This window comes from Entelurus aequoreus, linkage group LG05 (assembly GCF_033978785.1).
Source record: "Entelurus aequoreus isolate RoL-2023_Sb linkage group LG05, RoL_Eaeq_v1.1, whole genome shotgun sequence".
Classification (NCBI taxonomy): Eukaryota; Metazoa; Chordata; class Actinopteri; order Syngnathiformes; family Syngnathidae; genus Entelurus; species Entelurus aequoreus.
This window is the reverse complement of record NC_084735.1, coordinates 23,173,591-23,186,998: the sequence shown is the minus strand read 5'-3', so window position 1 is coordinate 23,186,998 and position 13,408 is coordinate 23,173,591. Positions and strand designations below refer to the sequence as shown.

At 40.9% G+C, this 13,408-nt stretch overlaps 1 protein-coding gene across 2 annotated transcripts in view; it reads left to right on the top strand.

The window, feature by feature from the left end:
* Nucleotides 1-218: 218 nt before the first annotated feature.
* Nucleotides 219-13,408, top strand: part of LOC133650327 (major histocompatibility complex class I-related gene protein-like) — a 29,911-nt gene continuing 16,721 nt past the window's right edge. The window contains exons 1-6 of one of the 2 annotated variants that reach the window (XM_062047450.1): nt 219-324; nt 779-1,045; nt 6,663-6,941; nt 7,013-7,315; nt 7,378-7,497; nt 7,630-10,166. In XM_062047450.1, coding sequence (XP_061903434.1) covers nt 273-324; nt 779-1,045; nt 6,663-6,941; nt 7,013-7,315; nt 7,378-7,497; nt 7,630-7,640 — 1,032 coding nt within the window. In that variant the 5' untranslated portion in view covers nt 219-272 and the 3' untranslated portion in view covers nt 7,641-10,166. Of the gene's footprint in view, nt 325-775; nt 1,046-6,662; nt 6,942-7,012; nt 7,316-7,377; nt 7,498-7,629; nt 10,246-13,408 lie in introns of those variants that run through there. The other variant, XM_062047449.1, reaches the window with a different exon arrangement.

The following is a 13,408-nucleotide window of genomic DNA, read 5'->3' as shown; positions in this document are numbered from 1 at the left end:
TAATGTAATAATAATATAAATATGACCTTTTATCATGTGCAAAATAAAGCCAATGCTGTAATCCTAAATAAACAAAGAAAGCTTCATCAAAAATATAACAATATATAAATAAAGCAATGTCAACATTGTATTAAGAACCGCTACACAGCCTCCCTCCCGATATTGATTTATTACGCCGTATCAATCTGATACGTGGTGTCGACACAGCCAACACTTGGATTGGCCCAACATAACAGCGCGGAAGTCACCCGTCCTTCGTGTGAGAGACTAAGATGATACCGTTGCCATTAATTATCCTCCTGCTTATCAGCCAGACCTTTTCAGGTAAATTGAAGCTAAATCAACACTTTTACCTCATCGAACATAAACTGATGTGTTCACCTTTAAACACCGCCAGCTTTTACTTTCACTTTCACTACGTTACCATGTGCTGCGATTGCAAGGTGTCAGATTGGTACTGGAGGGTCGTATAGTTAAGTCAAAACAAATTACTTTTTTCCTATGTTCATGAATTGATTAACGTGGACCCCGACTTAAACAAGTTGAAAAACTTATTCGGGTGTTACTATTTAGTGGTCAATTGTACGGAATACTGTAGTGTGCAATCTACTAACAAAAGTTTCAATCAACCAATCAATCAATGATTGACAGGCGATCAGTTCAAGGATGTATGACCCAATAAAAGTAAACATGTGGCTTGCAGTATAAAATACATCCAATTTCTTTCAAGACATCACTTCAAATGTCGATTTAACTCGTCCGTATCTTGACCCAGCAGAGAAGGTCTCCCTCAGTTATTTCCTGATCGCCACCTCTGGAGCGCCCCACCTGCCCGAGTTTGTGGGCGTGGTCATGCTGAATGACATGCCGGTGGGCTACTATGACAGCAACATCAGGAAAGCAGTGGCCAAGCAGGACTGGGTCGAGTCGTACTTGAAGGAGGAGCCGCAGCACCTGAAGTGGTATGCCTTGCAGTGCCTGCACCACCAACAAGACTTCAACGCCGACATTTTCAACCTGAAGGGCCTTTTTAACCAGTCGGGAGGTACCGTATAATTTACCCTTGAACCCACGTACGCTTCTGTGCAGTCACTGACCATGCAGGGCTAATCCAAAATCCAAAACCACCGTACTGGCCCCTGAGTTCAGTTCAAAACTTAGGCCATGTCTACATTAAGTCGTTTAACCCCTTAAACGGATAATTATTTAGCCTAAGCCCCGTTTCAGCCTCACTAAACCAGCGTTTAGTGTGGCGTTCGGGCCTGTGGGACCCTTTTTCATTTTTCATTAAAAGAAAAATGATACAACTAATTACAAACCCCATTTCCATATGAGTTGGGAAATTGTGTTAGATGTAAATATAAACGGAATACAATGATTTGCAAATCCTTTTCAACCCATATTCAATTGAACGCACTACAAAGACAAGATATTTGATGTTCAAACTCGTAAACTTTATTTTTTTTTTTGCAAATAATAATTAACTTAGAATTTCTTGGCTGCAACACGTGCCAAAGTAGTTGGGAAAGGGCATGTTCACCACTGTGTTTCATGGCCTTTCCTTTTAACAACACTCGGTAAACGTTTGGGAACTGAGGAGACACATTTTTTAAGCTTCTCAGGTGGAATTCTTTCCCATTCTTGCTTGATGTACAGCTTAAGTTGTTCAACAGTCCAGGGGTCTCCGTTGTGGTATTTTAGGCTTCATAATGCGCCACGGGAGACAGGTCTGGACTACAGGCAGGCCAGTCTAGTACCCGCACTCTTTAACTATGAAGCCACGTTGATGTAACACGTGGCTTGGCATTGTCTTGCTGAAATAAGCAGGGGCGTCCATGGTAACGTTGCTTGGATGGCAACGTATGTTGCTCCAAAACCTGTATGTACATTTCAGCATTAATGGCGTCTTCACAGATGTGTAAGTTACCCATGTCTTGGGCACTAATACACCCCCATACCATCACACATGCTGGCTTTTCAAATTTGCGCCTATAACAATCCGGATGGTTCTTTTCCTCTTTGGTCCGGAGGACACGACGTCTACAGTTTCCAAAAACAATTTTAAATGTGGACTCGTCAGACCACAGAACACTTTTACACTTTGTGTCAGTCCATCTTAGATGAGCTCAGGCCCAGCGAAGCCGACGGTGTTTCTGGGTGTTGTTGATAAACGGTTTTCGCCTTGCGTAGGAGAGTTTTAACTTGCACTTACAGATGTAGCGACCAACTGTAGTTACTGACAGTGGGTTTCTGAAGTGTTCCTGAGCCCATGTGGTGATATCCTTTACACACTGATGTCGCTTGTTGATGCAGTACAGCCTGAGGGATCGAAGGTCACGGGCTTAGCTGCTTACGTGCAGGGATTTCTCCAGATTCTCTGAACCCTTTGATGATATTACGGACCGTAGATGGTGAAATCCCTAAATTCCTTGCAATAGCTGGTTGAGAAAGGTTTTTCTTAAACTGTTCAACAATTTGCTCACGCATTTGTTGACAAAGTGGTGACCCTCGCCCCATCCTTGTTTGTGAATGACTGAGCATTTCATGGAATCTACTTTTATACCCAATCATGGCACCCACCTGTTCCCAATTTGCCTGTTCACCTGTGGGATGTTCCAAATAAGTGTTTGATGAGCATTCCTCAACTTTATCAATATTTATTGCCACCTTTCCCAACTTCTTTGTCACGTGTTGCTGGCATCAAATTCTAAAGTTAATGATTATTTGCACAAAAAAAAAAAGTTTATCAGTTTGAACATCGAGTATGTTGTCTTTGTAGCATATTCAACTGAATATGGGTTGAAAATTATTTGCAAATCATTGTATTCCGTTATATTTACATCCAACACAATTTCCCAACTCATATGGAAACGGGGTTTGTAATTTTTCAAACTGAGACTCACTGAATTTGGCTCATTTTCTGTGAAGAACATATATCAGGATACATATTTAATGACCACACACCATACACCTCCCCTACACATTTCTATTACATAAAAGATGTCCGGGACGGGTCCACTGGACCCGGGGCTAATAGAAGTGTGGAAATTGATGTTCTGTGTACCACACACACACACAAATACAGCAGGCATATACAGGAGGAGGACAGAGTGTAGGTACACAGAACATCGGAGGGTCAAATGTGCGAGAAAATGAGAGCAGACAGTGTTGACAAACAATGTTGCAACCTTGTGTGGGAACTGCAGGTGCAGAAACACAAAAGAAGAATCCTTGTGGGATGCAGAAATTGGCAGAGAAATTTTCCGTGCAACGTTCATATTGTTGTTACTCAGCCAGCGTTTGTGGGTCTGATGGACCCGTTGCATTTTGTGGCTTTTAATGCCCCACAATCAAACACTTTTATGTTCAAATACTGAACAGATGTTCATTGGGACAAGGTAAACAAGGTTTGAAGCCACATTCTGCATGTGTTACAACAGCGTGGCTTCGTAGTAAAAGAGTGCGGGTACTAGACTGGCCTGCCTGTAGTCCAGACCTGTCTCCCATTGAAATGTGTGGCTCATTATGAAGCGTAAAATACGACATCGGAAACCCCGGACTGTTGAACAACTTAAGCTGTACATCAAGCAAGAATGGGAAAGAATTCCTCCTGAAAAGCTTCAAAAATTGGTCTCCTCAGTTCCCAAACGTTTACTGAGTGTTGTTAAAAGGAAAGGCCATGTAACACAGTGGTAAAAATGCCCCTGTGCCGACTTGTTTGCAATGTGTTGCTGCCATTAAATTCTAAGTTAATGATTATTTGCACAAAAAAATTTAGTTTCCCGGTTCGAACATTAAATATCTTGTCTTTGCAGTCTATTCAATTGAATATAAATTGAAAAGGATTTACAAATCATTGTATTCTGTTTTTTATTTACGATTTACCCATCGTGCCAACTTCACTGGTTTTGGGTTTTGTATATGTCATCATCATCAATCTTTATTGCAGACCTTTAGATCCATTAAACATATGATGTAATATGCCGCACTCGGCCTAGGTAGTTTGGACACCCCTGCTCTCAGGTGTTCCTCAAGCTTCTATTGTAAGCCCTCTCTTTTGCATTTTTTGTGCAAATCAACTGATGCCCCACGAGTTTGGTTCAAAAAGACACTCACATTTCTGCAGCAGATTCTTAAAAACACATGCAGTTAAAAAACTCAGCTTTCTGAATATGTTGCCGACGCTGTCCTGATCCTTTTATTTGTCACGGTTGAGCATGTGACATAGAATTCTCCCCTGAAATGCTATTCCTTGAACAACCATGACACTCCATTATTGTGTCCATAATTTAAATTCCTTTGTTGGTATGAAAATGGGAGTAAAATTGGAGCTGGTATTGATTGATGTGTTATAACTAGAGATGTCCGATAATGGCTTTTTTGCCGATATTCCGATATTGTCCAACTCTTAATTACCGATTCCGATATCAACCGATACCGATATATACAGTCGTGGAATTAGCACATTATTATGCCTAATTTTGTTGTGATGCCCCGCTGGATGCATTAAACAATGTAACAAGGTTTTGCAAAATAAATCAACTCAAGTTATGGAAAAAAAATGCCAACATGGCACTGCCATATTTATTATTGAAGTCACAAAGTGCATTATTTTTTTTTAACATGCCTCAAAACAGCAGCTTGGAATTTGGGACATGCTCTCCCTGAGAGAGCATGAGGAGATTGAGGTGGGCGGGGTTGGGGGGGGCGGTGTTGAGGTGGGGGTAGGGGGTAGGTGGTAGCGGGGGTGTATATTGTAGCGTCCCGGAAGAGTTAGTGCTGCAAGGGGTTCTGGGTATTTGTTCTGTTGTGTTTATGTTGTGTTACGGTGCGGATGTTCTCCCGAAATGTGTTTGTCATTCTTGTTTAGTGTGGGTTCACAGTGTGGCGCATATTTGTAACAGTGTTAAATTTGTTTATACGGCGACCCTCAGTGTGACCTGTATGGCTGTTGACCAAGTATGCTGTGCATTCACTTATGTGTGTGAAAAGCCGTAGATATTATGTGACTGGGCCGGCACGCAAAGGCAGTGCCTTTAAAGGCCTACTGAAACCCACTACTACCGACCACGCAGTCTGATAGTTTATATATCAATGATGAAATCTTAACATTGCAACACATACCAATACGGCCGGGTTAGATTAGTAAAGTGCAATTTTAAATTTCCCGCAAAATATCCTGCTGAAAACGTCTCGTATGATGACGTTTGCGCGTGACGTCACGGATTGTAGCGGACATTTTGGGACAGCACTGTGGCCAGCTATTAAGTCGTCTGTTTTCATCGCAAAATTCCACAGTATTCTGGACATCTGTGTTGGTGAATCTTTTGCAATTTGTTTAATGAACAATGAAGACAGCGAAGAAGAAAGCTGTAGGTAGGAAGCTGTGTATTAGCGGCGGGCTGCAGCAACACAAACACGTAGCACATTCTCGAAATATGACAGTCAAGCTTTACCATTGGCCTGTGAAAAACTGGGACAACAGAGACTCTTACCAGGAGGACTTTGAGTTGGATACGTGCTACCGTGAGTACGCAGCTGTGGCTTCCAAACATTTGATCGCTTGCCCGTACGTGCGTGCCGCTATGTGCATGTCACGTACGTAACTTTGGGGAAATATATGTGTTGTATGAACTTTGCGGAGGTAAATAATAAATGATAAATGGTGAACAGTACTTTGGGCTGTTGGATTGAGTGTGTTGTGCGGGTGTTTGAGTTGTATTGGCGGGTTATATGGACGGGAGGGGGGAGGTGTTTGTTATGCTAAATAATTTGTGGCATATTAAATATAAGCCTGGTTGTGTTGTGGCTAATAGAGTATATATATGTCTTGTGTTTATTTACTGTTTTAGTCATTCCCAGCTGAATATCAGGTCCCACCCGCCCCTCACAGCATCTTCCCTATCTGAATCGCTTCCACTGCCCTCTAATCCTTCACTCTCACTTTTCTCATCCACGAATCTTTCATCCTCGCTCAAATTAATGGGGTAATCGTCACTTTCTCGGTCCGAATCGCTCTCGCTGCTGGTGGCCATGACTGTAAACAATGTGCAGATGTGAGGCGCTCCACAACCTGTGACGTCACGCTACTTCCGGTACAGGCGAGGCTTTTTTATCAGCGACCAAAAGTTGCGAACTTTATCGTCGATGTTCTCTACTAAATCCTTTCGGCAAAAATATGGCAATATCGCGAAATGATCAAGTATGACACATAGAATGGACCTGCTATCCCCGTTTGAAAAAGAAAATCTCATTTCAGTAGGCCTTTAAGGTTTATTGGCGCTCTGTACTTCTCCCTACGTCCGTGTACCCAGCGGTGTTTTAAAAAGTCATACATTTTACTTTTTGAGGCCGATACCGATAATTTTGAAACCGATACTGATCATTTCCGATATTACATTTTAAAGCATTTATCGGCTAATAATATCGGCAGTCCGATATTATCGGACATCTCTAGTTACAACAGCCACTTTTGTTGCAAATCTTTATACAAAATCAGAGAAGAAGGCATTCACAATTCAATGCAGATTATGGGTTCGCACAGTAAATATGTTAGCTATTGGTGTTTATTGGTATTACATTATTCTCATGTCAAAACTCCACCAATATGGGCTGCAAGATGTTGTGATCAAATGCTAAACTGGTATCCTGCGCCTCCTCAGGGGTCCACATTCTGCAACGGGTGAGCGGCTGTGAGGTGGACTACGACACCGGCAAGGTCACCGGGTTTAATCGGTACGGTTACAACGGTGAGGACTTCATATGGTTGGACCTGGAGACGGAGAGTTGGGTGGCCGAGAGAAAGGAGGCTCACGCCAGCAAGGTGAAATGGGATGATGAGAAGGCTACAATAACGTTCATGAAGCTCTTCTACTTGAACAACTGTCCTCGGTTACTGGAGAAATACATGCGCCACGGGGGGGACTTCCTGCTACGAAAAGGTGAGATGACCCTGGTCATATTAATCCACTGTGACCAATCATAATCAATAATCATAACGTATCCCCTGCAGTGCTCCCACGGGTGTCGCTCCTCCAGAAGACGCCGTCGTCGCCAGTCACCTGCCACGCCACAGGGTTCTACCCTGAGGGAGCCGAGATGTTCTGGAGGAGAGCCGGCGAGGAGGTCCAGCAAAAGCTCGTGGAACCCTGGGAGACACTCCACAACCCCGACGGAACCTTCCAGAAGAGCGTGACCCTGAACGTCTCATCCATCCCGGACGGCGAGTGGGAGGAGTACGAGTGCGTTTTTAAACTTGAGGGCGCCGACGACGCGATGGTCACGAAGCTGGACAAAGCCGTGATCATGACCAACTGTGAGTGTCTTTGGTCCAAGCGTCCAAGGTGTAACCCTCTGACTCTCTTTCTTAATGTTCAGTTTTAGATCCAGGTCCGCCCCGGAGCTTCTCTGCTGCTGTGGCCGGAATCGTGGTTGTGCTGATTATCCTCGTAGCCTTCGCCATCATTCTGTACAGGATTCTGCGTAGACAACATAACAGTAAGCACCCAAAACGTGTTAGGGAAAGATGATAATGTCCACGATACTGATTTGGCCTCAGGCTTCCAGTCAGCTAACAGTAAGTACAACTTTTTCTAATTAATTCATTAATTGCATCATTTTGTCCCCTAGGGAATATCTGACTCTGCTCCAGGATCAGCCCTGCGCACTTGATGAGTGTATCAAGCCAAGTTGTGGATAATTTTTTTTTGCCAAAGTGTCATGAATGCTGTTCTTACAAATAACGTAAGGTGCAAACTGCCTCCAAAGCTGCACCGTGCTACTATTGTGTTAGACCAGGGGTCGGCAACCCGCGGCTCCTTGACCACTCTGATGCGGCTCAGCTACATACATGCCGAATAATACTTGAACAAAATATGAATGTAAGTTCATAAACTGAACATCAAATCAAGTAGGCTATTCCATTCATTACCATAAACCCAGAGTTTCCCCCATGCCATGATGGTTTGACCCTCACTAAAATGTCTGTCAAAAAGAAATGCAACAATGCAATATTCAGTGTTGACAGCTAGATTTTTTTTGGACATGTTCCATAAATATTGATGTTAAAGATTTCTTTTTTTGTGAAGAAATGTTTAGAATTAAGTTCATGAATCCAGATGGATCTCTATTACAATCCCCAAAGAGGGCACTTTAAGTTGATGATTACTTCTATGTGTAGTAATCTTTATTTATAATTGAATCACTTGTTTATTTTTCAACAAGTTTTTAGTTATTTTTATATATTTTTTTCCAAATAGTTCAAGAAAGACCACAACAAATGAGCAATATTTTGCACTGATATACAATTTAATAAATCAGAAACTGATGACATAGTGCTGTATTTTACTTCTTTATCTCTTTTTTTCAACCAAAAATGCTTTGCTCTGATTAGGGGGTACTTGAATTAAAAACATTTTCACAGGGGGTACATCACTGAAAAAAGGTTGAGAACCACTGCACTAGGCCACTGAGTAGGTTGTAATAAATATATGTGGAGGAGGAGCACTGTGTGTGTGGGTGTCTGCCTGGTTGAAGGAGGCATCGGTCATGTGGGCGTGGTTGTGTTATTAAGTTACAGAAAGTATTTACGGTCCTGTACTCGCCTGTGTCAAGGAAATAGGAGCGATGACAGGTGTGAGGTGCTGTAATTTTGGCTTACCACTTTTTTTTGTGCCTTGCCACTCTACATTACACCACAAGTCATTATTCCATTGCATCTAGAGATGTCCGATAATATCAGACTGCCGATAAATGCTTTAAAATGTAATATCGGAAATTATCGGTATCAAAAAGTAAAATGTATGACTTTTTAAAACGCAGCTGCACGGAGTGGTACACGGACGTATGGAGAAGTACAGAGCGCCAATAAACCTTTAAGGCACTGCCTTTGCGTGCCGGCCCAGTCACATAATATCTACGGCTTTTCACACACACAAGTGAATACAAGGCATACTTGGTCAACAGCCATACAGGTCACACTGAGGGTAGCCGTATAAACAACTCTAACACTGTTACAAATATGTGCCACACTGTGAACCCACACCAAACAAGAATGACAAACACATTTCGGGAGAACATCCGCACCGTAGCACAACATAAACACAACAGAACAAATACCCAGAACCCCTTGCAGCACTAACTCTTCCGGGACGCTACAATATACACGCACCGCTACCCCGCCCACCTCAACCTCCTCATGCTCTCTCAGGAAGAGCATGTCCCAAAGTCCAAGCTGCTGTTTTGAGGCATGTTAAAAAAAATAATGCACTTAGTGACTTCAATAATAAATATGGCAGTGCCATGTTGGCATTTTCTTCCATAACTTGAATTGATTTATTTTGGAAAACCTCGTTACATTGTTTAATGCATCCAGCGGGGCATCACAACAAAATTAGGCAGAATAATGTGTTAATTCCACGACTGTATATATCGGTATCGGTTGATATCGGAATCGGTAATTAGAGTTGGACAATATCGGATATCGGCAAAAAAGCCATTATCGGACATCTCTAATTTATATCGGTTGGTTGTTGCCTGTTTACAAAATTTTAAATGTCAAAATGACGCCCCACAGACATTGTGTTTTTTATTATTTGGCATGCAGCCTTTTAGGGGTCCTGATTTGCTTGTATTAAACACTGTGGGCCTGATCTAACTACCTGTATTAAAATATGCGCAAACTTGATAGCGCACACAAAACTGATCTACTAATCTCGTGCGCAGAATATTCTGCATGTATATGCAGAATATATGCTGACATGCAATTGTAATAATTTTGCACATGCACTGTAATTTGTCAATTGTAAAAATGTTCTGCGTTGTGTGACATCACGAGAGGCTGTGTCCTGGAGGGGAAGTATATTCCCCTGTGATGGCTCCAACCCGCGAGAGTTTTGGGCCCCATCTGGTGGAGAAAGGCACAGCACAACTCCACACCTGTGGCTGATTAGTGAGTGATTGCCATGCAGGGCTTTTAGGGCCAGCAAGCATGTCAGTGGGGAAAGCGTGGAAGGAGCGAGAAAGCCAATTGTTATGAGCTGCAGAGGAGAACACCGAGCGGAAGGTTGTTGTGTGGAGGTCCGCCAACGTTGGAACAACCACGTGGAACCCTGACCTGGACCATTGTGGATGGTGACCAAACCCACCAGGACAGCACGACAGGAGGGGTGAGGCCTTACGGTGCTGAAGAAACCTTACTGCTGTAAATCCACCTAGAATCCCTCATTAAATCTTTGTTTTCATTAATCCTTGGTGTACGTTGCACTCCTTGTCCTTCCCCCGCAGAGAGCTTGCCTCTCATGATATCACAGTTGACACTGGCACAGTAGGCACAAATTGCCAAGCCGCAGTCAGGGGGAGATGATTGCGGCAATATAGTCGTTGATGGAGAGAGAGAGACTTCGTGGCTGTGTTGATAATCGATATATTTTTGTCATAAAAAATTTTTTCAGACATACCCGTTCAGCAATTCCATCTTTGAGACAAGGGAACACCAAAACAATGGTGGTCATTTTTCTTATATAGTAGATAAATTATTAACATTGTGTATATATGTATATATATATAGAATAGGGTTGAACGATTTGTTTTAACAATGATTCAATTCGATATTTGTTGTTGCCGCCGATACGATTCAGGGACTTTATTTTTAAAAAAAATGATACAATCCAAAACGTTTTACTGAGTTGAAATCGATTCAGTAAGTTTTTATAAAAAAAAAAAAAAACAAGCATTGTGAAATAAATACTGAAGATGAAGTTTCCTATATTCCTGTTATTTCTTGTAAGGGAGTTATGTATTATTGAATTATGGTTACAAACAAGCAGGTAAACAATTAATGGCCAATGTATTCACATCCTTTTTGATTAAAGTTCAACCCACACTTTAGGTTGACTTAACAGGAGGAAACACTTTCTGCTCACATTTTTAACATTCAAGCAATTATCTGTAAAAGTACGGTAACCAAAATTTTAAGAGTAGTTTTACCTGCTAAATAAAGTTCCCTGACCCGGCAATACAGTATCTGTTCTCCGCCCTGGCGTCGCCAATGACGGACTGTGACCCAGGTGTGCCGAAGCCTGGATGACCCCTTCATCCCCGTTGATGGTGTTGGCCCCCAGCTTCCTAATTTCCATAGCCTCCTTCATCCATCTCTTCTATGTATTTATTTCTCATCAAATGAATTCTCCTTGGATGCCAGTTGTCGTGTTGTGTGTCACACATGGTTGTTTTCCGAAAGTCGGTGCGTCGCCTAACTTGACCCGCTGTCACTTTTGTTGAAGCGGTCGCGTCTTTGTAACATAAAGTTGTGTTGCGGCTTTGAATTATTGTGTTGTGTCGTTTGTATTTGTTATGGATTTTGCAATCGTGCCGAAACTCAAAGCTGTTGTGTTGTAATTCATTATATTTTCTTTTGCCGTTTGCGTTTGTTGTGACCTTTCGCAGCCATTTTTTTTTTAAATGATGTCACAGATGGTGAAAAATATCTAATCCTTTTTTTTTAAGTGTTAAACGTAATATAAAGTCTGCTATTCTTAAATCCAATGTTTTCCTCTTTATTGTTTTGATAAAATAGACCGATTCCCTTTTACAAGCAATCTTGGATCGATACCTATCTTCCGGAAGGCAAACTTGCCGAGCACAGATCGATATACCTGAAATTTAGGAATATAAATCGTTTTAACGATATTGATATCAATATCTATCGATCAATCGTTACACCCTAGAGTGTGTGTGTGTGTATATATGTATGTATATATGTGTATATATATATATATATATATATATATATATACTACCGTTCAAAAGTTTGGGGTCACCCAAACAATTTTGTGGAATAGCTTTCATTTCTAAGAACAAGAATAGACTGTCGAGTTTCAGATGAAAGTTCTCTTTTTCTGGCCATTTTGAGCGTTTAATTGACCCCACAAATGTGATGCTCCAGAAACTCAATCTGCTCAAAGGAAGGTCAGTTTTGTAGCTTCTGTAACGAGCTAAACTGTTTTCAGATGTGTGAACGTGATTGCACAAGGGTTTTCTAATCATCAATTAGCCTTCTGAGCCAATGAGCAAACACATTGTACCATTAGAACACTGGAGTGATAGTTGCTGGAAATGGGCCTTTATACACCTTTGTAGATATTGCACCAAAAACCAGACATTTGCAGCTAGAATAGTCATTTACCACATTAGCAATGTATAGAGTGTATTTCTTTAAAGTTAAGACTCGTTTAAAGTCATCTTCATTGAAAAGTACAGTGCTTTTCCTTCAAAAATAAGGACATTTCAATGTGACCCCAAACTTTTGAACGGTAGTGTGTGTGTATGTATGTTTTATATATATACAGGTATATATATGTATATATATATATGTATATATATATAAAACATACACACACACACATATATACATATATATATATATATATATATATATATATATATATATATATATATATATATATATATATATATATATATATATATATATATATATATATATATATATATATATATATATATATAAAACATACATACACACACACACACATATATATATATACACATTATATATATGTATATATATATATATATATATATATATATATATATATATATATATATGTATACACATATATAAAACATACACATAGCAATTCTCTTAGAATAAAACACAACTCACATAATGTTTTTTCTTTTGTGACCGTGTCAGAGGCAGACATACATTGTACTGAGGTAGCTAACTATGATGCCTTCAGTTTATCGCAACATCAAGCAAACAATCTGAATATCCCCGTCGTATCAATTCCTAGGTATGGTCGAAACTATTTAAAGTGCAATACGCATAATAAACGCAACATTATTAATATTGCTACTTCGGATAATTTCAACAAACAATCCTCAAAACAGCCCACTACCTATAATATGGGCTTTTTAAACATAAGATCATTATCTTCCAAAACGTTATTAGTTAATGAAGTCATTAGAGACAACAAACTTGACGTCGTTGGTCTCGCCGAGACCTGGCTCAAACCAGACGATTTTTTTGCGCTAAATGAAGCATCTCCTCCTGGCTATACCAATACACATGTTGCCCGACCTCTTAAAAGGGGAGGGGGTGTCACACTAATATACAATGAAAACTATAATCTTACACCTAACCTAAATTATAAATATAACTCGTTTGAGGTGCTCACTTTGAGGTCTGTCACACCGCTGCCTCTCCACCTGGCTGTTATCTACCGCCCCCCTGGGCCCTATTCGGACTTCATCAGTGAATTCTCAGAGTTTGTTGCCGATCTAGTGACGCACGCCGACAATATAATCATAATGGGGGACTTTAATATCCATATGAATACCCCATCGGACCCTCCATGCGTGGCGCTCCAGACTATAATTGATAGCTGTG